The sequence below is a fragment of the Pongo pygmaeus genome, chromosome 19 (genome assembly GCF_028885625.2).
Source record: "Pongo pygmaeus isolate AG05252 chromosome 19, NHGRI_mPonPyg2-v2.0_pri, whole genome shotgun sequence".
NCBI classification, from domain to species: domain Eukaryota; kingdom Metazoa; phylum Chordata; class Mammalia; order Primates; family Hominidae; genus Pongo; species Pongo pygmaeus.
The window spans coordinates 19,694,991-19,719,825 of NC_072392.2; the positions used below are offsets into that span (position 1 = coordinate 19,694,991).

At 53.0% G+C, this 24,835-nt stretch overlaps 2 protein-coding genes and 1 pseudogene across 2 annotated transcripts in view; 1 reads left to right on the forward strand and 2 right to left on the reverse strand.

The window, feature by feature from the left end:
• Window positions 1–981: 981 nt before the first annotated feature.
• LOC129017510 (keratin, type I cytoskeletal 16-like) lies at window positions 982–3,468 on the reverse strand (annotated as a pseudogene).
• A 6,977-nt stretch (window positions 3,469–10,445) lies between these two features.
• LOC129017729 (keratin, type I cytoskeletal 17-like) lies at window positions 10,446–15,966 on the reverse strand. Its single transcript, XM_054458407.2, has 9 exons — window positions 15,845–15,966; window positions 14,071–14,861; window positions 13,697–13,703; window positions 13,231–13,450; window positions 12,461–12,622; window positions 11,832–11,957; window positions 11,524–11,744; window positions 11,390–11,424; window positions 10,446–10,550 (listed from the first exon to the last, which is right to left on the reverse strand). Exons 2-9 carry the CDS (start codon window positions 14,513–14,515, stop codon window positions 10,456–10,458), a joined length of 1,311 nt encoding a protein of 436 aa, XP_054314382.1. The 5' UTR covers window positions 14,516–14,861; window positions 15,845–15,966; the 3' UTR covers window positions 10,446–10,455.
• Window positions 15,440–24,835, forward strand: part of LOC129017511 (misshapen-like kinase 1) — a 51,453-nt gene continuing 42,057 nt past the window's right edge. Inside the window, 2 exon segments of the mRNA XM_063657028.1 lie at window positions 15,440–15,493; window positions 16,112–16,291. Of these exon segments, the coding sequence (XP_063513098.1) occupies window positions 15,440–15,493; window positions 16,112–16,291 (234 nt within the window).

Consider the following 24,835-nt stretch of genomic DNA (forward strand, 5'->3'; position numbering starts at 1 on the left):
CCCTTGTTCTTGATCTTGACCACATTCTGGTGGAAATCATTCAGTGGAAATTGAATGTGGATGAGATTGACTCTCAAAGGGACCCAGTTAGGCTGTGCCCAGGTCTAGGGAGAGAGGAAGAAGATCTGAACATGGCAATGGCCATGGGGCAGCAGGTGTTTCCTAGGGTGCTCATCAGCACGCAATTCACCAGCTGAGGGGAATGAGGAAGGAGGAGTTGATGGGGTGTGAGGAGAAGCAGGCTGGGAGAAGGAGGATTTCAGGTCTGACAAGGACATCATTTTCAAGACAGAAAGCACTCCCTTCCACCCTCCAATGTAGAAACTGTGTGCAGATGTGGGGGAGCCCATGGGTAGAGTTAAGATTCAAACGTGGGAGTCTTTGGGTTAAAATACCTAAAAAGGTAGAGTGGTGTTCAAAGAAAGGCATGGACTTTGCAGACAGACAGAACTGAGTTTGAGCTCCAGCCGTGCCACTTACTATCTGCATGATTTTATGCAAGTTACTGAAACTCTCTGAATTCTGGGGGTTGCCAGTTCCAAAATGGGCCTGACCACACCCACCTCACAGGGTTGCAAGGGCAATATCATAAAATAACCTCTGTAGAATGCCTCCATGGTGTCAGTCAGCACGTGTGGACACTGCCCCCATCCTGTGTCCCACCTCCCACTTCCACAGAGCATGGAGGTCTTCCAGGAAGAGCCTTCAAGATCTTCTGAGATTTGTCCCATTTCCCACATCTCTCAGGCTGTGAGGCTCCAGGAGGTTTCTGGAAAGCACCTGCAACTCCCTTCCCATCAGTTCAAGAACAGAGATCACACAGGTTTGCATCAACCAGAAAGTCAGCTTTATTAGCCCACCAGCAGCAGAGGAGCAGGGGACACAGCTGGGAACTGCGCCGGGAGAGCAAGGTCCTGACCCAGGCCTTCAGGAGGTGAGGCCAGCTGGTAGGCAGGAAGCTGTGGTAGAGGCAGCTCAGTTCTAGGAGCACTGGCCCTGGCTGAAGCTGGATGAGCCCTGCTCCTTGAGGATGGGCCAGGTCTGATGGCTCGAAGAGGACCAAGAGGAGGTGAGAAGGGGTCAGAGAGAGAAGAGGAGGTGAGAAGGGGTCTGAGAGCTAAGCTGACTCCAGGGCAGGGAGAAGGGAGGGCTGGGAGCTCTGAGGAGAAGGGCCCGGCCCACACTCCATGGAAACAGGCAGAGGGGCTGCGGTGCTGGGGAGCCTTAGGAGACTTACCCTCTGGGGAAGAATAGGATTGGCCAGATGCGTGTGGGGAGGAAAGGCTGTGGGAGAGAAAAGGCAGGGCAGTCAGTTGTGCTGAGAGCAGCAGGGGGGCTAAAGGGTCTGGGAGGCAGAACTGAGGGGCCTGGGACTCACTGGGCGTCCTCGCACTCCAGCAGGCGGCGGGTAGGTGGCGATCTCCTGCTCCAGCTGTGTCTTCATGTCCAGCAAGATCTGGTACTCATGGCTCTGCTGCTCCATCTCACAGCGTAGCTAGGCCAGCTGCTCCTCCACGCTGGCAATCAGTCCCTGGATCTGGGACAGCTGCATGCAGTAGCAGCCTTTGGTCTCCTCCAGGCTGTTCTCCAGGGATGCTTTCTGCAAGTGAGAGAGAGAAAAAGAGTCAATGAAGGTGGTCACTCCTGTCTCTCCAGGTCTCTGGGCATGTTTTTTGAGAGGTGCCTGGATTTTGATCCCAGTTGGGGTACTGATGGGCCAGACAATATGGAGAAATGCTAGCCCACTATTCTAGGGCTAGTTTCTCTATCTATATAATGGGTCCGATGAGTCCTCTGGTCCCATCCTGAGAAAAGAAAGGTGGAACTAAATTGTGGCTTGTTGAGGGGGTGGTGGCCATTACTGGTGACTTGGGGGCTGCTGCTGTGCCAGGTCCTTCATACTATGCTGAGCTGGGACTGCAGCTCAATCTCCAGGTCCTGGAACACCCTCTGGAGCTCCATCACCTCACTGCGGCTGCTCTGTATCAGTTCGCTGTTGGAGGCCACTTCCTTGTTCAGCTCCTCGGTCTGAGACAGGAAAGCAGAGTGAAAGGTGAGGCTCTCCCAAAGCCCCCAGCTGGGAAGTGCTGCAGGCTTACTGAGGGCCCGAGCCCCACCTTGCTCAGGAACCAGGCGTCAGCATCTCTGCGGTTCTTCTTTGCCATCTGCTCATACTGGTCGCGCATCTCATTCAGGATGCGGCTCAGGTCCACGCCAGGTGTGGCATCCATCTCCACGTTCACATCTCCACCGGTCTGACCTCATAGAGCAAGCATCTCCTGGGAAGGGATGGCAGGAGGCGGTCAGTTCAGCAGACTCCTCTCCTGGTCCTGGGTGCGTCTGGCAACCCCACCAAACCAGCCTCCCATCCCGGAAGCCAGCAGCAACCGCACCTCCTCGTGGTTCTTCCTCAGGTAGGCCAGCTCCTCCTCCAGGCCTTCGATCTGCACCTCCAGGTCAGTACTGACCAGGGTCAGCTCGTCCAACACCCGGCACAGGCCATTGACGTCAGCCTCCACAGTCTGCTGCAGGGCCAGTTCGTGCTCGTACCTGGCAGGACAGAAGTCAGGTCTTCAGGCTGCAGCCCTGAGGATTCTGAGGCTCCGGGTCTGCCGGCCCTACTGGGTGGACAGCCCCACTCTTTGTCCCTTGCCCTCTGCCCCCAGCCCACCATGCTGGGAATCAGGCTCCCGTTCCTGGAGCCGTTGGGGCCAGTGGGGCCTTGGCACAGGTGGCTTTGTGGCAACTGCTTCCCCAGGCAGTGAGTCAGCCCTTCAGAAGAACTCCCTGCCCCACAGTGACAGCCTTGGCTGAAAGAGACCTCAGTGATGCCATCCTGGGCTGTCCTGGGGAGCAGTTGCAGGGATCCTACATGTCCCACTCTGGGCAGGGGCAGAGTTCGTGTCTTCACTCTGCTTGCTGTGTGGCCTGAGGCTCCCCACCTCCCACCTCTGGGCCGGTTTCCCCTCAGTGGTGACCAGGCTGGACTGGGTGGCTGCAGAATCCCTTCTGGTTCTAAAAATCCTGTGACTCTCTTTCCCATCTTGGATCTAATTCCAGTTCTGGAGGCTGCCTTGAGCCCCCGGGATCTCCAGAAGTGTGTGCACCATACAAACAGCACTGGCCGTGGAGCCAGACAGGCGACACTAAGTCCCTGCTCTGCCCTTACCAGCTGTACAGCACAGGCTGGTCCTATAGCCCCTTGGTCCTCAGTTTTCTCATCTGTAAAAGGGGATGACACACCACTAGCCACAAAGAAACATGCGTGAAGGACCCCACCGGCCCTTCCCCAAGGGCCAGCCCTGCCCCTCATCTTCCTCATCCTCCCCCTCCAGCCACCTGCTCCTCACACTCACCTCTAAACACTGGCACCCTCCCGCACCGCTACACGGGGCCCTGCGCCCCCCACACTCCCAGCTGAAGAACACCACAGCCCCACACCTACCTCCTCCACTCCTCTACCGCCATCCCCTAATCACAGGCACCCTACCTGCAGGCTGGTGGGAGGGAGCCCCATCCTGCCACTACAGCCAGGTCTGAACTCTGACCCCGCCGTGGGCCTCAGAGTCCCCCCCACCCTGTAGAAACAGGACTGGCTGGGGATTCATTCCCAGCAGTTCCCTCTCCTGTGTCCACAGATCCCAGGCTGGGCCTGGCAGCTCCATTCATCCAGCTGAGCTGGGGGAGAGCACTGGTCATGGGCCCACTCAGGCATGCATGGTGTGTGCCGTACGGTTCTGTGAGCGTGGATGACGGGGGCGTTATTCCTGCCACCAGTCCTCAGGCGAGGGAGCTGGGATTCAGGGAGGGTAAGTGGTCTTCCCAAGACACCAGTCACTGGAAGCTGAGATGTGAACCTGCCTGCCTGTTCTCCTTGCCTAAGCCTGTTCCATCATCCTGAGCCCTCTCTCTGTGCGTCTCAAATTTATATAATTTTCTTGATCAGAGGGGACAGAGGGGTAACCAGATACAGGTGGAGATTCACTCAAAGTCACTCTGCTTTAAGCTGCAGAGCTGCAACTAGAACCCAGACCTCGGCCCTCTCCAGGCTCCCACCATGCCTGCAGGTGGGGCCGGTATACCCAACTCTCACCCACCTCCCCACGATCACTGGCATGAGGTCTGCCCCAGGGTGGGCGTGGCCTTGGCCTGAGAGGCTGGTCCAGCACCGAGGACTGGAGGGAGGGGGAGGGGTCTGGGCACCAAGACGGGGCCTCCTCAGGGTGCTGTGGGGCATCCCTCGGTGCTGGCCACTGGCCTTGCTCTGCAGTGCCTCTGTTGAGGTGAGGAGCCCAGAGACAGCCTGCCTCTGCCTGGGCTCCACTGGAGCAGGCAATTCCTTGTCTCAGCAGAATCAGGGTTTTGTCGCTGCTACATCTCCCCTGGTCACTCATCCCAGAGGTAAGAGCAGAACGGATGCACATGTCTTAAGAGCCAAACCTGGGAGAGGGAACTCGACACTCCCCACCTGAAGGGGTGGCCCGCTCCTCCACACCTGTGGGTGTTTCTCATCGGGTGGGATGAGAGACTGAGAAAAGAAAGAGACACAGAGACAAAGTATAGAGAAAGAAAAATGGGCCCAGGGGACCAGCGCTCAACATACGGAGGACCCGCGCTGGCCCCAGTCTTTGAGTTCCCTCAGTATTTATTGATCATTATCTCTACCATCTCCGAGAGGGGGATGTGGCAGGACAATAGGGTAATAGTGGGGAGAGGGTCAGCAGGAAAACATGTGAACAAATGTCTCTGTGTCATAAACAAGGTTAAGGAAAAGGTGCTGTGCTTTGATGTGCACATACATAAACATCTCGATGCATTAAAGAGCAGTTTTACCGCCAGCATGTCTCACCTCCAGCCCTAAGGCCGTTTTCTCCTATCTCAGTAGATGGAATATACAGTTGGGTTTTACACCGAGACATTCCATTGCCCAGGGACGAGCAGGAGACAGATGCCTTCCTCTTATCTCAACTGCAAAGAGGCCTTCCTCTTTTACTAATCCTCCTCAGCAGAGGCCCTTTACGGGTGTCGGGCTGGGGGACCATCAGATCTTTCCCTTCCCATGAGGCCATATCTCAGACTGTCACATGGGGAGAAACCTGGCTTTCCTAGGCAGAGGTCCCTGCGGCCTTCCGCAGTGTTTTTTGTCCCTGGGTACTTGAGATTAGGGAGTGGTGATGATTTTAACAAGCATGCTGCCTTCAAGCATTTGTTTAACAAAACACATCCTGCATAGCCCTAAATCCATTAAACCTTGAGTCCACACAGGGCATGTTTCTGCCAGCACAGGGTTAGGGGTAGGGTTACAGATTAACAGCATCTCAAGGCAGAAGAATTTTTCTTAGTACAGAACCAAATGGAGTCTCTTATGTCTACTTCTTTCTATATAGACACTGATCTCTCTTTCTTTTCCCCACACCCACCCCCACCCCAAAGAGGGGCAAAGGGGACCCCGGAATCTTGGGCAAAAACCTCAGTGTTCAGGTGTCAAGGTGGGCCTGGAGTTCCGGTCCAACCACAGACCTATCACCCTCAGAACTGAAAATGGTCTTCAAGGTCACCAAAGGCTATCAATACACCAACCGGAGAGGGTGAAAGCCTTATCCAGGTTAAGCAGCACAAAAGTGAGGGAGCAGAGACTCAGCCAGCTCTAACTCCCAAGCCAGGATTCACACCGACTCTCGCAGTGGAGTCTCTGAGAACTCTTCACTCTCTGCCCCCACCGTGTGTGCGTGCACACACACCCCTTTCTCATTGGCTCACTGCCCCCCGCCAAGTTCCCCATTCCAGGAGGTGTCAGGGTGGGATTATACACAAGCCCAGCACTGCCGACCTGAGGATCTGCATGGGCTGAGAAGCTGCAGGAAGTTGCTGACCAACGCGCCAAACTGCTCAGCCACCTCCATGGATCACACACCTGCCTGCCGTGTGCACAGCTCTCGGGGGCTGGGGGTGAAGAGGGAGATGATGACATAGTCTCTGACCTTAGAAAAACTTATCATTTGACCCTGGAGGGAAAACTAACGCTGGAAAATACAGAACCTGGCTAGAAACCCTGGGGTGCTGGGCTTGCCTGCCACGCCCACACCACAGGAGGCAGCTGGGGTAAGCATTACCCCGCTGAGCCTCAGCAGTAGAGGAGGGGGCTGCCCTCCTGGCCTTGATCCCTGAAAGGGTCCTAGCAGAGGGAGGCACCAGCAGGGCCTCAGAGGATCCGAGTTGACAGAGGAGGAGGAGGCGTTTCCTCTGCATCGGTGATGCACACCTGCCCCAAGGTGGCCAAGAGCCAGGACCACTAAGCCTGGTGAGCACAGAGAAGCCCAGTGGGCATCCTCCAGGCAGAGGATTCCTCCCTGCACCCTGCCTCCTTCCTGTCCTTCGTCCTGCCCATGTCAAGCATGAGGCATGAGATCATGGCATACCTGAGGAGGCTGGGAATCACCATTGGCCAATGCCACGCCTTGGCTTGCAGTGATTGTCCAACCAGACAGATCATCAGAGTCCCCAAGAAGATTCGCAGCCCTGCTCCAACTCCGCATCAGCACCGCTCAGGACAAGCCTGCTGGTGGGGCTGTTTTACAAGCTACCCAGTCAACTCAGGCTGGGAAGGCAGGGGGCAGCTTAGGGGGCTGAGGAGGGGGGCAGAGAAGCTGAGGGGAGAAAGGGGGCTGTGGCAGGGCCCCCAGCCCCGGATGGACAAGCCAGAGCCACAGGCTTCAGGGCAGGAGGAAGGAAAAGTAGAGCCCCAATGATCCAGGACAGAGCAGCCTGGGATCGGAGAAAGCAGGGGCGAAAACTTGGGCAGGACATTCAGCCCCTCTGAGCCTCAGTTTCTTTCTCTGGGAAATGGGAATAACAGCCCTGCCTCACAGGCATATTAGGGGATTAGAGGCCAAATAAATAAAGCACCTGGCAAAGGCTGGTGGCTAGCGTTATGTTTATGAGCAGGTGTTTATAAAGTACCTACTATGTGCCTGGCATTGTGCTGGGCACTCAGACTCAAAGAACAAGACAGAGAAGCCCTGGAGACATAGTCTTCTGCGGGAGAAGGTGGTAAAGACAATCCCAATACACTAAAGTCAGGCCACGATGGGGTACTGGGGCCCTGCAGAGAAACAGATGGAGCAGGGTTCCTGGGGGAGAACGAATGTCCAGGCCCAGGCTCTGCCCCGTGACGGCTCCCGGGATCTGGGGAAATCTGTGAGTGCCAGGCCCACCTTCGGGGGTCCTCTCCCCTCCTGCATGTTTGACGCCCCCCTTCTGAAGGTGGGGCTGTCATAGCCCTTCACAATCCAACCACAGATCTGCAGCTTCTGCCTTGATGACGGGGTGAAACATTCTGTGCAGTGGGCACAGTGGCTGTGGATGAACTGTGAGTCCCTCCATGAGTCCCACAGCTGGGTCCCCAATCCAGCCCAGGCACATGTCCTCAGCAGCCTGGGCCCACTTGGGGTGCCTGTTCTGCACAAACAAGGGGCCCGGACTCCTATGTGAGTCTCAGGAAACCCCCAAGAGGGGCTCCCATTGCCCCCACCCCAGGAATGTGAGCGGGAAGCTGGTGCCTCCAGGGAAGGCTGCGGACCCCAGTGGGGTATGGGAGAAAGAGTGGGCCTCTCTCAGGGATGTTTCTTCAAATGGTCACTACAGCTCAGGGTGAGGACGGGTCTCTGTCAAGCTCAGTTATCCCCTCAGCTCTGTGCATGTGTGGAGACCTGCCTGGCTCTGCTCCCTCTGTTCCCCTCATCTCCCCAAAACCTTGGTTGCCACAAGAGACCCACACCGCATAAGGGCTGAGGGACTGTTGTCAGTCCCTCAGGTCCCCTCGGGGCAGGCAGTTTCTCGGGGTCAGGACCGGTGTCTCCTCCTTCCCCTGGACTCAGTGCACACCAGATGCAGAGCGATGTCATGCCATGGATGAGTGTCCCCCACCACATCCAGCTCCCTACGAGACATGCTGCCAGGTCAACCCCTGCAAGGGGGGTCCAGAGGCAGGCTACCACTGGCATGGGCCTGGCCTGAGAGTCCTATGTGTGTGTCCATCACATGAGACCAGGTGTGGCAGCTCCATAGTGCAACCACAGATCCGCAGCTTCTGCCTTGATGACAGGGGTGAAATATTCTGTGCAGTGGGCAGGGAGTGTGTGGACGAACTGTGAGTCCCTCCTTGAGTCCCATAGCGGGGTCCCCAGTCCAGCCCAGGCACATGTCCCCAGCATCCTGGGCCCACTTGGGGTCCTTGGACAAAGTCACTCAAGTCTCCCCACCAGCCCCTGGCAACCACTGCCTCTACTGGCTCAGCTCTCTGGGCACACCGGGGGGCTCCCCCATTCTGGCCTCCTGAGCCTCCCACCCACTCACTTTGTGGAGAAGGGCTTCTTCCCCAGCAGAGGGGCACAGTCTGGGGCTGTCTCTGGTCCTTCCCACACTCTGACCCCTCCTCACTCTCACCATCAGTAATTGTGGACCCCAGGCTCTACAGGAGGGAGAGATAGCCCTGCCTGGAGGCTGAGGTGGGGGAGGAGGTGGGGCTTGGCTCCTCTTCCCAGCACAGAAGCGGGGCCCACTCCCCTCCCGTGCCCGTCTCCACTACTGACCCCCCAGGCTCTGGGACAAGGGCTGAGTCACTGCTCCTTGGGGCCTCAGTGTCCCCATCCACACAACAAGGCGCCTTCCCCTAGACCCTCCCTGCTTCCGGGGACTATTCAGACAAATGAAGTCACCCTCCAGAATGAGCCATCTGCAGCCCAGGGCTGGTTCTGGTTGTGGCAGGATGTGTGGTGGGGGCCTGGTGCAAACAGTGCCTGCCTCCTGCCCTCCATGGTGCCACATTTGCTGCCAGACAGCAGGGAGACATCAGCCTCTGACAGAGCAGAGCGTGCCCTTGCTTTGAGTCGTGCAGATGCCGCTGCAGGCGCAAGTCCCCGACTCCAGGCAGCCATCTCCCCTGCAGAGAGAAACACTCTCCCGGGATGTCATAGCTCCGAGGTCCAGGGAGGACGTGTGACCAGCCCGAAGTCACCCATACCGCAGTGGTCAGTACCCACCCCCATCCCTGGCCTCTGCCAGTCCCAAACCCCCACCAACCCAGGCTTAGAGGGCTCTGGTCATTCCCATTCTCCTCGGGCCTGGGCCCCACCCCCAGCCTCCAGGCACCAAGAGAGAAAGGGTGTTTGGGGGCCCTGGTCTGATTCTGCAGCAGCAGAGACACCACAGGTCCAGCAGTGATGAGGTGGAGACACCCTCCTCCCACTAACCCACTGCTTGAAGAAAACCAGGAAAGCAGGCCAACCCGCCTGGCAGTTTCCAGATTTACTAGAAGGAACATTTCCAGGTGTTAGGCTCACCTCCCACAGACTGGTCCCCACAGCCACATTTGCTGCCACCAGCAAGAGCTGGGGCTGGTGCTCAGAGGGTGCTGGGAGTGGCTGGAGCAGGACTGTTCCTTCTCATTTTCCTAGGAGGCAGTTTCTACCCTTCCTCATGCCACCCCTGTCCCTGGTGGGGAACCAAAGAGGATCCAGACCGCCAGGGAGAGTGGCACTGCTCCCTAGGCACAGCCACCCCATCTGCAGTGCCCCCCCACTCTGCCCCGTCCCCATCCTGAGCAACAGCTGACTATGTGAGGAAACATCTCTGAGAGGCCCCACCCTTTCTCCCATACCTGCCTGGGGTCTGTAGCCTTCCCTGAAAACACCAGCCTCCCACTCACATTCCCAGGGCGGAGGCAATTGGAGCCCCTCTTCGGGATTTTCTGAGACTCACACAGGTGTCTGGGCCCCAACCACCCAGCCTGCCTCCCCCACCCACCCTCCCTTTGTGCTTATCCCAGCCCTTGCCCACCTCCTGCCCCATCTAGGGGGAGGGCACAGCCCACAGGACAGGGAGGAGCAACTGACAGAGTGAGTCATCTCTGAGGATTCGGGCTCCCACACCTGAGATCTTCCCATCCAATTATGGATGGGAAAGCAAGGCTCAGTGAGGGGAAGTGACTGCCTAACTTCCCAAAGTCACAGAGCTACTCACAGGGCAAGCAGTGGCCACCTAGGACCACAACTGATACACCGACTCCACCCTGGGTCTAGCGCAGTCTGGACCACCCCCTGAAAATCTCCAGCCCTTGGGAGATGCGAGCATCCCCCCCAAACTCTCCCCAGACTTACTCTTTATATTGGTCTAAGCTGACCCCTGACCTGCCAGTCAACAACAGTGGGTATCCAAGCACCATCTCCCCTCACCCTCACTCCTTCCCATTTCACCCTTTTGTCCCTAGTGCCCACCTGAGGGGCCAGAACAAGGACACATTTCATAGCTGAGTCAACGAGCTTTATTGTCATCAGGCAGGGAAGCATGGGGAAGGGACTGAAGCAGGGGGCTGAGGCTGGAGAGGCCAGAGACTGCAGGGCAAATGGGGCAGCTGCCTCCCTGCCTCCTGGGGGGCTGGCCGGGGAAGCTGAGTCCTCAGCGGGTGGTCTGGTGGACCTGCTCGTGGGAGGAGATGACCTTGCCATCCTGGACCTCTTCCACAATGGTACGCACCTGATGGGTGGTCACCGCTGCAGAAGCAGCAGGCGCTTTAAAGTGGGTAGGGGCCAGGAGACCCTCGCTTGCCCCCTAGTCCTCACGGACAGGACCCGGCTCTCTCCCTCGTCCTCCCCCAGGTGCTGTGAGTGCCTCCACTGGCACCTTGACATCACACTGCACGCACATCCCTCCTGTCCCTGCCACCGCCTCCCTTCTATCCCATCCCTCTGCCGGTGGCCCTGTGTGAGTCTTGCCTCCCCAGATGGGTTATTTGATTCTGACCCAGTGTGTCCTGCCAGGGAGGAGCCGTGTGGACGCCATGAAATCCGTCTCCATTTCTCTGCAGTCTCCAGGACATAGATTGGCTCCCATCTCCCCCATCAGACTGGGATCGCCAAGACAAAAACCAGGCCCCTACCTCCTCCATTAGACTAGGAACCCTGGGGCTAGGATCATATCTTCTCCATCAGACTGGAATTTGGAGGACAAGGACCATGTCCCTATCTCCCATCAGGCTAGGGTCCCCAGAGACAGGACTGCTTTTGCTCATCCGAAAGCTGTCAAGAGCAAAGATCATGAGACCATATTCCTATCTTCCCATCAGATGACAATCTCCAGAGCTGGGACCTGTCTCCTCCATCAGACTAGGATCTCCAAGGTAAGGACCAGTTCCCTGGCCCACCCCCATCAGACCAGACAGCGTCTCTCTCATTTGATCTTTTCCTGAGTATCAATTCTCAGTGCTAATGGGTCGCTTCTCCCACCTCTGCTGAGGGACAGCCATCAACTCCTGGAGCCCTGGGGACCCAGCCCCAGCAACGTGCAGGTGGGCTGCCTGTCCCATGCACCCAATCCTCAGGGCCTCAGCCACGAAGATGCTTATGTTCTTTCTTGTACTGAGTCAGGCTGAAAGAAAAAAAAAACAGAGAGGAAATTAGGTGTGAGTCTGAGAGCCCCACCCCTGCCAAGAGGCCCGCAGCCCTGACCCCAGGCTCCCCTACTCACTGGGCATCCTCGCCCTCCAGCAGGCGGTGGTAGGTGGTGATCTCCAGCTCCAGCCGCGTCTTCACGTCCAGGAGGATCTTGTACTCCTGGTTCTGCTGCTCCATCTCGCAGCGAAGCTGGGCCAGCCACTCCTTCACGCTGCCGATCAGCCCCTGGATCTGGGACAGCTGCATGCAGTAGCGGTTCTCTGTCTCCGCCAGGTTGCCCTCCAGGGATGCTTTCTGCCAGGAAGGCAGGAAGACCAGGGGTCAGTGAGGGTTGTCAGTGTCCTCTTCTGGGCCCACCCCCATGCATAGGACTGTTCCTACCACGCTGAGCTGGAACTGCAGCTTGATCTCCAAGGCCTGCATGGTGTGCTGGAGCTCCAAAATCTCGCTCTTGCCGCTCTGCACCAGCTCACTGTTGGTAGCCACCTCGCGGTTCAGCTCTTCTGTCTGCAGAAAGGACACAGGACAGGGTGGTGTGAGCCTGGATCCCTCTCCCAAGTCAGGCCTCCTCCCAAATCTAACTGCGGAAAGAGTGGTGCCTTCTCATCAGCTTCCCACGTCCCGAAGCCCAGAAACATGCCATTTGAAATGTTAACGTTTTATGGTTAATCCCTGTGTGTAGGAGGCACAGACCAGGAACTTGAGAACCAGCCAGAACATGCAGCCTGGCCCTTGGTGCTAGTTCCTGACTTCTTGAGAGAGAGATGGGGACTCCCAAGGTCTTTACCCTCTGCCTTTATTCTGTGGGGTCTCCCTACCTCCCCACCCACCCCCCAGATCCCAGCTTGAGCTCAGCTCCAGGTCTGTTGATGCAGCGGGTGACCCTGTGGCCCATGCAGCTTGCTGAGGAGGGGGCACCTCCAAGACACCTGGCCGTGGGCTTACTGTCAGTGCTAAGGCCCCTGAGCCCCAGCCCTTAAGAGAGACCTCTGGCCTGCAGCAGCCCCCACCTTGCTGAAGAACCAATCCTCGGCGTCCTTGCGGTTCTTCTCTGCCATCTTCTCATACTGCTCACGCATCTTGTTCAGGATGCGGCTCAGGTCCACGCCTGGGGCAGCGTCCATCTCCACATTGATCTCACCGCCCACCTGGCCTCGCAGGGCGTTCATCTCCTATGGAAAAAGGGGATGTGGATGTGCGCATCTGGACCCATCCTGACCTCTCACTCCCAAGTCTTCCCCCACGAGGGGACCCCACTCCCCACAAGGACCCCTCCTTTGTTCTCCCTCTGCTCTATCTGACCCTCTAAATGATTTTATTCATCTGCTCACTATTGCCTCCACCATCAGACTCTATCTCCCCCATTAGACCAAGGGCTCTCCAAAATAAAATCTAATTCTTAGGCCTATGCCCCAAAATTTCCCCTCTAATTTCCAAGCTTCTATGTAGATGTTCAGCTTTGAGAGTTTGAAATGGGACAAGAAGGAGACTTCCTTACTTATCCCCCGCCCTCGTGAGGGAAGCCAGGGCAGGTAGAGGGAGCCTCTGCGGGCCCCTGGGAGGTTCCTTGGGTACAGAGAAGCAGTGTGGTACAAAGAGGAGTCTGCCCTGCACGCTGGACCCCAAGGATCAGGGCTCTGCAGACAGGGAAGCCCTCTAAGGTGACTAATCCCAGTGCGCCTGCTCTGCTCTCTCCCACGGCGTCAGCCATGGCCCAGCCCCGGGGCTCTGCCACACACTCCTCAGCATCTTTGACCTTCTTCTGCCCCAGCCACCTCACCTCCTCATGGTTCTTCTTCAGGTAGGCCAGCTCCTCCTTGAGGTTCTCAATGTGCATCTCCAGGTCGGCTCTGGCCAGGGTCAGCTCATCCAGCACCCTGCGCAGGCCATTAATGTCGGCCTCCACACTCAGGCGCAGGGCCCACTCTGTCTCAAACCTGCCGTGGGAATCAGGGACTTCAGCCCAGGCTGCTCGGACCTGCAGCTCCAGGTCCTGGCTGCTCACCTGCCTTCATTTTGCCAGGACTCTAAGAGGTTGGAAGGGCTGATGAGAGGGTCGAGTGGAAACGAATCCCACCCCCTGGGGTTTGCTGAGCCCATCTTAAGGGACAGTAGGAGGAAAGGAGAAGCCAGAAAAATCCCCAAATCAGGCATATCAGAGGCCTTCCCCACCCTGAGGTCCCGCCCTCTCCTTTCTGCCTCCCCCCGCAGCAGGTGCTATCGGGAGCTCACTCAGACACCCCCACTCCACATCTCCCAAAACCCCCTCCTGCTGACCCCTGCTCCAAAGGAGCAAGACACCACGCATCCAGCGGCCGATGGGCCCAGCCCTCCATCTGCATCCTCCTGCCTCATCCTTCAACCTCTCCTGGTGGAGGAGGTGCACGACGGAGAAACTGAGGCTCCAAGGGGCTCCACGAGGCCTGTTTGTTCCTGACTCAGCCTGCTGCCCCCAGAAAAGGGGGATGTGGGCCACACAGAGGCCCCAAGGCAGGTTCCCAGAAGCTAAGCCACAGCCAAACCACCCTTGGCTCCCTGAGACCCTATGGCTGGACTCCAGGCCTTTGGCCAGGGCAGGAGTTGGGGGGAAGAAGTCATGCCCCCTGGAGACCCCTCCCACCAGCAGGTCCTACCTTGTTCTGCAGCTCCTCGATTGTCCTGTAGTACTGGCTGTAGTCATGGGCGGGCCCCGGGGCCTGCCTCTGGTACCAGTCACGGATCTTCACCTCCAGCTCAGTGTTGGCTTCCTCCAGAGTGCGCACCTTGTCCAGGTAGGAGGCCAGGCGGTCATTGAGGTGCTGCATGGTGGCCTTCTCACCTCTGGCCAGCAGCCCATCAACGCCCCCAAAGCTGCTGCCATAGCCACCGCCAGAGCCAAAGCTGTAGCAGCTGGAGTAGGTGCTACCCCTGAGGGCGCTGCCCAGGCTGCCAGCAGATCCCAGCCTGCAGGAGCCAGCACCCAGGCCACCAGACAGCCGGCAGGAGGCGCAGGACGAGCCACCCCCCAGGCCGGAGGAGCCCTTGATGGAGCTGGAGGAGGTGAACTGGCGGATGGTGGTGGTCATGGTGGCGGCGGCAGGAGGCAGGCACACAGGAGAAGGGCTGGAGAGGAGAGGGGCCCCAAGTTGTGTAGGGCTGCCGGGGTTCACACGCTTCCTTCATAGGCCACCAAGTGGGCGTAGCGATTACAACAGGCTTGCTCCTCTGTTTCCATTCCCCTGGGCTTTCATCACCACAGGCCACCTGCCAGCTCCCAGGTGGCTGGGGACCCCCTCCCCACCCATCATCAGGAATTTGCCTCATTTCTCCAAATCCTCGTGCTGGGTGCCGCCTGTGTGCGTGTGCGTGCCACTGCTCTCAGGCCTGTCACCTGCGATTCCAGCGGGCCCTCCAGCTATGCTTTCCCATGACCTAATACGGAGAAGAGGAGAAGGCAGGACTTCACCATCCCCAGACCCTCCCAGGCAGCCAACCACCCCAGCCCGGCCTGCCTCAACCCTGTCTGGTGGGGAAATGGGTTGCAGTGTCAGGTGACCCCCCCAAAGTTGCTGTCTTTCACCCCACACTGCTGCACCCATGGTGTTGGCCTGGGGCTGGGTGCTGAAGAGAAAGAGGGGACCGAGAGTCTACCCTGCCTTGGAAACTGAGCTCAAACCCACCAGGCCCACCTCACAGCACAGAAATGCCATCAAGCCTCGAAGACCAACCCACATCGCAGATAAAGAAATTGGGGCTCCAGAGGGGTGCAGTGTCTACACTGGCCCCTTCTGCAGAGCCTGACACCCAGGAATGCACTCTAGGGGCTACAGTTCCATCCAGTCAGCTTCTGACCCTGCGCCATCCCTAGAAGCCCTTGCTAACCCAGTCTCCTCGTGTAAACCTTTCCCCGGGTTTACACTCCAGGCTGGGGTGGGCAAACAGGGGCTCAGCTATAGGATGGGGAAATGGTGGGCTGTGCTAAGAGAGGATCTAAACCAACTGAGAGGGGGATGCCCCCTTCCACTCCTCTCACCCTTCTGTACCCCAAGAGACCTAAGGGTCAGGTGAGGGGCATTTATCTCTGGTCTCAGCCCACAGGAAACCTAAAGGACATTGCTCACGAAGAGGCTCTTATAGAGACCCCAGCCAGCCGCCCCCCCACTCCAGGCTCCCCAAGATGTGGCTCCTCGTGTGGGCCATGTGCCCCACCCTACAGCCCCACCCTGCCCTGCCCACCACCCCAAGCCCGGCCTAGGGTCCCTGGCCGGCCTCTCCCTTGCACCAGAGCACAGGTGCCTGGTGAAACGGGCAACCTGATGCTCTCTGGGCCCTGCCCACGTTCCCCTTCCATCCACCCTCCTCTGCATCTTTCTGTGCCTGGGGCCCCCATACGAAGCGGTCACATCCAGACTCACCAGGCCTGAGATGCTGGAGGATGGAGAAGGGCTTGCCACGGGAAAAATCCTCCAGGAACACATGAACAAAACTTCGCCTGCACCCGGGACATCCTTCTCTACGGCTGGCCTACGAGGCAAGTGTTCTGCGCACTTATTATCCAATAAGAGTTGTCGAAAAAAGTTCCTTCTCACCCAATCAGAACCAAGCTTCCAAGATACAGCGGTTGAGTACAGCCACTGTAAAATGGAGGCGAAGGCCCATTCCGCCATTTTCTCTTCGTGGAGGCTGGGCTCGCGTGCTGCTCTGCGCTGTGGGCGTCATGGACCGGAAGCGTGTGCGGCGCGCCTGCCTTGAGGCCAGCATCAGGGAAGGATGTCCCAGGTGCAGGCGAAGCTTCCTTCACGTGTTCCTGGAGGACTTTCGGCTCGCAAGCGCTTCTCCATTCTCCCAACGTCTCGGGCCTGGTGAGTCTGGATGTGAGCGCATCCCACGGGGCCCAAGGCACAGAGAGAGAGAGGAACGGGGTGGAGGGAGGGAAGCGTGTGCAGGGGCCAGGAGCGCCAGGCTGCTCGGGCTTCCCAGCCCCTGCAGCCCGCCAGGAGCTGTGGCCCCGCTCGGGCCAAGGCAGAGGCCCGCCCTCCTGCTGCTGGCGCTGTCACCTCCCTGTGGTCCTGCCTCTTGGGTCCCTGAGGGCCTCTGTCATCTGGAACTGGAAATAAGTTAGTGAAGCGAAGTTTTGTGAATATTTATTGGCCTTTGCGTCTTTGTCTTCATTTTCAGTGCTGGTTTTTCTGTTGGGTCATTTGTGTTCTTCCGTTGATTTGAAGAATTTAAAAAGGTATTCTAGAAATTAATCCTTTATGGGGTCATTTCTAGCGCAGAGAGTTGTTTCTTAGTCTGGTCATTGTACCTTAATTTTATTTCACATTTCTTTCTTGCTGGTAAATAAGAAACTAATTGATTTTGTAGATTGATTTTGTATCGTGTTACCTAGCTTTATTCACATATTCATAGCCATCATTTTTGGATTGTGGTGGGTTTTCCATGTACTTATGTACATGTAGTTGTGTACTTATGTACTTAAATACTTACATACTTAAATACGTATGTACTTAGTGTCAGCCACGTATAATAACAGCTATATTGCTTCAATGTTGGTTGTTACACCTTTATTTTTCTTTATTTTCTCCTTTTATTGTCCCGATCACACCTCCTGAACACGGTGTGTCTGGTTCTGATTCCAGGGAAAAGGTTTCAGTGATCCTGTATTCCTTATGTAGTTTGTTATAATTTCATTTTAGACAAACTTAATCAGATTAAGGAGGCTGCCTTCTTTTACATATGCTAAGAGTTGTTTATGACTAATTGTTGAATTTGAATAAAGGCTTTTTTTGCATATACTGTAATCATATGTTTTTCTCCTATTTTTCTGAAAATAGGATATTTTACATGAACTATTTTTGGATGTTAACCAATCCTGCATTTTTTAGTATATCCCACTTGGTATCCATGTGTTAATTTCCATATGTGGTTTAATTCATATGATATGATTTTTTTAGAATATTTGTATTTCTGTTAATGAAAGAGAGGGCCTATAGTTTTTTCTTTAATGTACTGTTCAGATTGTGGTGTCAACGTAATGCTGGCTTCACCAAAAAAAAAAAAAAACTGAAAAATATTGCCTATATTTCTTTCTTTGGAAGAGTCTGAGAAATTTAGGTGTTTTCTTTTTAAATATTTGGAATATTTCTTTGGGTATGGAATTTTCCATGTGGAACAGTATTTTTGTTGGCTGGTTTGACTTCTAATAATTCAATTCCTTTGGTATATGTACGAGTTTTCTTGTTTTATGTTATTTCTGTGTCCATTTTAGTAAGTTTATTTTTATTTTTTGGGGGACAGAGTCTCGCTCTGTCTCCCAGGCTAGAGTGCAGTGGTGCGATCTTGGCTCACTCCAACTTCTGCCTCCCGGATTCAAGCAATTCTCCAGCCTCAGCCTCCTGAGTAGCTGGAATTACAGGTGTGTGCCACCACACCGGGCTAATTTTTGTGTTTCTGGTAGACACGGGGTTTCACTATGTTGGCCAGGCTGGTCTCGAACTCCTGACCTTGTAATCTACCTGCCTCAGCCTCCCAAAGTGCTGAGATTACAGGTGTGAGCAACAGTGCCCGGCTGTATTTTTTAGTAGAGACAGGTTTTTGGCATGTTGGCCAGGCTGGTCTCGAACTCCTAGCCTCGTGATCCACTTGCCTCAGCCTCCCAAAGTGCTGGGATTACAGGTGTGAGCCACAGTGCCCGGCTGTATTTTTTAGTAGAGACGGGTTTTTGGCATGTTGCCCAGGCTGGTCTCGAACTCCTGACCTCGTAATCCACCTGCCTCAGCCTCCCAAAGTGCTGAGATTACAGGTGTGAGCAACAGTGCCCGGCTGTATTTTTTAGTAGAGACAGGTTTTTGGCATGTTGGCCAGGCTGGTCTCGAACTCCTGGCCTCAGGCGATCCACCTGCCTCGATCTCCCAAAGTGCTGGGATTACAGGCATGAGCCACCATGTCCGGCCTAGTAAGTGTATTTTTCAATGTGATATTATTTGGATCTCTGTTGTCAGACTTGTAGTCCTAAGTATTTCACAGAACCCTCCTAGTGTCTTAATACACTGCTCTATAGAGCGGGCTTCTGTTTTGATTCCTGATATTGGTTTTTTGTGTCTTTTCTCTTTGCCTTAGTTAGTTTCACTAGTGGTTTATTAAGTGTATTAATATTTATAAACCAACTTTTTTTTTTGAGACGGAGTCTGACTCTGTCGCCCATGCTGGAGTGCAGTGGTGCAATCTTGGCTCACTGCAAGCTCCGCCTCCTGGGTTCAGGCCATTCTCTTGCCTCAGCCTCCCGAGTAGCTGGGACTACATGTGCCCGCCACCCCACCCGGCTAAGTTTTTGTATTTTTTAGTAGAGACGGGGTTTCACTGTGTTAGCCAGGATGGTCTTGATCTTCTGACCCTGTGATCCGCCCGCCTCGGCCTGTCAAAGTGCTGGGATTACAGGCGTCAGCCACCGCGCCCGACCCTATAAACCAACTTTTATCCTTGATTTGTTTCTGTTGCAGTTTTTTTCCTATTTCATTGATGTCTGCTCTTTATTACTTTAACTCTGCATTCTTTCATTTTGATTATTTTTAATTCTTGAGAAGGGAGTTTATGTGATTGATTGTCAATCTTTTTTTCTATTCTAACACATTCCTTTAAGGCTGTAAATTTCTCTCTAAGCAGGGATTTATCTGACAGCTCACATTTTCCATCAGGTGTTTCCAAACCCTGTGTCTGCAGCCGCGTTGACCTCCCAGTGTCTCCACCCTGTATCGCCTACAGCCATGCCAGGCCTTGTGTGTCTCCATCCTTGTGCCTGAAGCCTGTATCTTCTCGCCGGTATCACCATCCCATAATGACGGAAGCCCACGTCTGCCCTTGTGTATCGTCACCTGGTCTGTCCTCTGCCTGCACTTTATGCCCCCTGTCAGAAGTCTCCATTTCTTGCTCCAGCAGCCCGTGCCAGCCGTGTAAGTCTCCATCCTGTGTGCTTGCAGCACATTGCTTGCCTTGAATGTTGCCATCTCCTTAGCCTTCAGGCAGTAGCAGTCCTCCAGTGCCTCAATCCCTGTGTTTGCAGCCCATTGTGATGTTTTTGTCTGTCTGTCCCCTGAGCTTCTGCCCATGCCAGCTTATGTTTGCTACATTCTCTGTCCCCCTAATCCATGTCCACAGTCAGTGTTTTCATCCACGCTTTTTGGGCCATGTCTGCACTCGTGTGTCTCCTTCTCCTGTGCCTTCAGCCCATTTCTGTCCTTTATCTGGATCATTTCTCCCAGGAGACTATGCCCAAAACTCCTATCCCCAGTGTTTGTACTTGTAGCCAGTCTCTTTCATTGGGTATCTCCGTCTGTTGTTACTGCAGCAGAGGCCTGTCATTGAGTGTGCCTGCTTCCCATGCCTGTCTTCCTGTGTCTCCAGCCCTTGTCCATGCAGCCCACATTAGGACTTTTGTGACTCCACCCTTCAGCCTACAGCCACATCTACCTTCAGGTGTCTTTATCTCTGTGCCCCCTGCCCACACCAAACTTCACCTACTCCTCTGTCCTGCACCTGTACCGATGTCTGTCCCTGGTGTGCCTCTCTGCCATGCAGCTGTAGCCAGTGAGCTCCCTTTTTGTCTGGATGCCCCGTGACTGTAGCCCAGGTCTTCTCTCCTGTGCGTGCAGCCCGTGTCTGCCCTTGAATGTCCCCATCCTCTGTGCTTGTCACCCGTCGGCCAGGCCTAGCATGTTTCCACTCTGTGCCTACACCCATGTCTGCCTCCAGGGTCTCCACTCATGGTGCCACAGTTTGGTTCCCGGTCCCTATCCTCCTGGGGTGGATTCTGGCATTGTGTTGGGAGGGAGAAGGTGACCCATGAAAGGGAAGCCTGGAATGATGTAATGGGCAAGGAGGCTGCCATTCAGCAGGCTGCACAGTGGCAGAGAAGACATGGCCAGTCAGAATACTCCCTGCATCGGGGAACTCACGTGGTGTTGTGCCTTGTGTGGGGAGTAAGGAGAAGCTGGAGCAGGAGGTCTGGAGCCACCTGGCCCTCTTGGGCCTGAGACCCTCCCCACTGCAGGGGCTCCATCACTTCCCCGGTGGTCCTGCCTCCTGGGATCCTGCCCTGCAGTGTTTCTGTAGGGATCCTCTCACCTGGAACTTGCAGTGGAGGGTTTCATGTGAGGTAGAGTTTAGCAAATGTCTATTGGCTTCTGTGCCTTACTTTTCTTCATATGCTTTGCTCATTTTGTGCGTGTTTTTGTAGGGTCCTTTTTTTTATATTGATTTGAAGGATTTATCTTAAATCTGCAAATTGATCCTTTATTGGCTCGTTTTGTCATAGATACTTGTTCTCTAGTTTGATCATCATTTTCTATTGGTTTCATACTAGTATATAGTAATCTGGTTGTAACAATGATGTATCCAGTAAGTTATTAATTGTAACAGTTTTGGGGTTTTCAGGGATTGTCTAGGCATGTAATAGTGTCATATACACATAATGACAATTTTTTTGGTTTAAAAACTAATCCTAATGCCTTTTTATTTCTTACCGTATTGTTTTTCCACTGCAAAGCTGATTAAAGAGTGATAGCAGGCATCCTTGTCTGGTCCTGCACTGGGGGAAAAAGCTTCCCATAATTCTCTGTTAATTATGTTATTTGTTATTGGCTAGTATTAGACTTTATCAGATTTCATCAAATTAAGGAAGTTGCTTTTTTTTTTTTTTTTTTGAGATGGAGTCTTGCTCTTGTCGCCCAGGCTGGAGTGCAATGGCTCAATCTCAGCTCACTGCAACCTCCACCTCCCAGGTTCAAGTGATTCTCCTGCCTCAGCTTCCTGAGTAGCTGGGATTACAGGCACCCACCACCATGCCTGGCTAATTTTTGTATTTTTAGTAGAGACGGGGTTTCACCCGTTGGCCAGGCTGGTCTTGAATTCATGACCTCAGGTGATCCCCCTGCCTTGCCTCCCAAAATGCTGGGATTACAGGCATGAGCCACCATGCCCGGCCGGAAGTTGCCTTCTTTTTTTATTATTTTTAATTTTTTTGAGACAGAGTTTCACTCTTGTTACCCAGGCTGGAGTGCAATGGCACGACCTTGGCTCACCGCAACCTCCGCCTCCCGGGTTCAAGTGATTCTCCTGCCTCAGCCTCCCGAGTAGCTGGGATTACAGGCATGTGCCACAATGCCCAGCTAATTTTGTATTTTTAGTAGAGACGGGGTTTCTCCATGTTGGTCAGGCTGGTCTCGAACTCCCGACCTCAGGTGATCTGCCCGCTTCGGCCTCCCAAAGTGCTGGGATTACAGGTGCCTGGCCCGTTCTTTTTTTATATTTTACTCAAGTTTTTTTGTGTGTGTTTGTGGTTCAATTTTAAATTTTATTAAATGCTTTAAAAAACTTTTCAGCTAAATGATCTTACTATTTTCTCCTGTATTTTTCTGCTAATGGGTTGACTTACATGATTTATTTTGAATGTTAAGGACCTTGCATTTTGGTGTATATTCCATTTAGTATTGATCTACTGTGTTTTCATAGGTGGCTTCATTCATATAATATTTTGCTTAGAATATTTGTAGCTTTATTTATTTGTTTATTTATTTATTTATTTATTTATGTTTATTTATTTATTTTGAGATGGACTCTCGCTCTGTTGCCCAGGCTGGAGTGCAGTGGCACGATCTTGGCTCACTGCAAGCTCTGCCACCCGGGTTCATGCCATTCTCCTGCCTCAGCCTCCCAAGTAGCTGGGACTACAGGCGCCTGCCACCACGCCTGGATAATTTTTTTTTTTTTGTATTTTTAGTAGAGACGAGGTTTCACGTGTTAGCCAGGATGGTCTCGATCTCCTGACCTCGTGATCTGCCCACCTCGGCCTCCTAAAGTGCTGGGATTACAGGCGTGAGCCACCGTACCTGGCCCCAGCTCTGTTTCTTAAAAAGGAGATACATACTGTTTATGAAAGAGGTGACATAATTTTATTCATTTGTGTTCCATAATGTGTCCTGGTCCAATTGTGTCCTCAATGTAATGCCAGCTACACAACAAATTTTAAAAATATTATCTTTATTTTCATTTTAGTGTTTTTCTTTGTATGGACTATTCCATAATTATGAGCTGGGAGTTTTACTTGTGGAACATTTTTGTTTGTTGATTTGATTTTTTTTTCCAAGAATTTATTTGATTTGTTTAGTAGACTAGGAGTTTTTCTATTTCATGTTATGTTTGGGTCAGTTTGGGTAAGTTGGTTTTTAAATGTGGTGCATTTTGTTCTTTGTTGAATTTTTAGACCCACATATTTCACAAAGTCCTCTTAAGTTCTTGTTAAGGTCCACAGGCCCAGTGAGGAATGTGTCTGTGTTGATTTCTGATATTGATGGTTTGTGTTAACTTCTCTTTTTCTTAATCACATTGACTAATGGTTTATTGATGTTATTTGTTGATTTGTTTTTGTTGTGCTTTATTTTTTGCTTATTTATTGATGTCTGCTGTTATGTTTTTTATTGCCTTTATTCGGTATACTTCCAATTGGATTGTTCCTTAGCTTTGATCCCCGAGAAGGGAGCTGAGATGATTGATTTTCAGTCTCTCTCTGTTCTGACATCCTCACTTAGGGTGTACGTTTCCACTAAGCTCTGATCTAAGCATCTCCTGTATGCACTCAGCTGTTTCCAACCCCTGTGCCTGCAGCACTGTCTCTCAATGTCTTCACCCCTGTGTCCCTGCAAACATGCCTTGCTTTGTGTATCTCCATCTCAGTGCCTGAATTCTGCAGGTTCTCTCCATGTCTGCCCTTGTGTGTTGTCAGGTTTTGCCATCCTCTCAGCCTACAGTACAGATCTTGCTTAGATTGTCTCCTTCCCCTACGCCTGCCTCCCATGCCAGTCTTCATTTGTCTTTGGTCCCTCTGCACGTAGCCCATGTCTTCCCTCATGTGTATCCATTCCTTGTCCATATGGCCCATGTCAGGATACCTGGGTCTTCACTCATCACCTAGAGGTCCATATCCATCCTCAAGTGTCTTCATTCCCCAGCTGCCCTATGCCTGCAGACATATCTGTCCTCAAGTGCTGCCATACCATGTGCATGTGGTCAGTGTCTTCCTTTTATATCTGAAATCCTTGTGGCTGCAGTCTGCCTTCTCATGTGTCTGTCCCCATTTCCTCTGCTGCACCCTAAAGGTCTCATGTGTCTCCATCACCTGTTCCTGCCTCGGGTTACAAGCGACACAGTTTGGTTATGTGTTCACTGAAGGACGATTTGATTCCTTCCAGGTTTTCGTCATTGTGAATAAAGCTGCTGTGTGTATTTTCTTGTTGGTTTGTATGTGGATGTGTTTTCACACCAGTTGGGTAGATGTGTAGGGGCACGGTTGCTGCATACTATGTGATGCTGCAGTTTCCTTTGCAATAACATGCCATGCTATCTTGTGAAGTGGCTATGCCATTCTGCAGTCTCCCCAGTAATGAAGGAGAGTTCCTGTTCTGTATCCTCACCAAGGATTGGTAGTGCTGGCTTTTGCTTGTTTGTTGTTTATATAACTGTCCTAATCGATATATAGGCTATCTATCTCATTGCTGTTTTAATTTGCTTTCCTTAGCGTACAGTGCATTACTTTTTTCTCCTAATTCCCTAGTGTTCACCATGTCTTTATATGCTTATTTTCCATCAGAATATCTACTATTGGGAGGTATTACTACATATATTTGTCTATTTGCTAAATGTAGTTTATTTTCTTACTTTTGAATTTCGCAAGTTCTTGGTATATTTTGCATGCAGGTTCTTCTTCAGATGTGTGTTTTGCAAATACTTTCTTTAAAGATAAGTCTGGCAAGGATGCCCTCTCTCACTGCTCCTTTTTAACATAGTATTGGAAGTTCTGGCCAGGGCAATCAGGCAAAATAAAGAAATAAAGGGTATTCAAATAGGAAGAGAGGAAGTCAGATTGTCTCTGTTTGCAGATGACATGATTCTGTATTTAGAAAACCCCATCATCTCAGCCCCAAAACTCCTTAAGCTGATAAGCAACTTCAGCAAAGTCTCAGGGTACAAAATCAATGCGCAGCAATCACAGGCATTCCTATACACCAACAATAGACAAGCGGAGAGCTGAATCATGAATGAACTCCCATTCACAATTGCTACAAAGAGAATAAAATACCCAGGAATACAACTTACAAGGGACTTGAAGGACCTCCTCAATGAGAACTACAAACCACTGCTCAAGGAAATAAGAGAAGACACAAACAAATGAAAAAACATTCCATCCTCATAGATAGGAAGAATCAATATTGTGAAACTGGTCATACATTGGTCATAAATCCAAAGTAATTTATGGATTCAGTGCTATGCCCATCAAACTACCATTGACATTCTTCATAGAATTAGAAAAAAACTACTTTAAATTTCATATGGAACCAAAAAAGAGCCTGTAT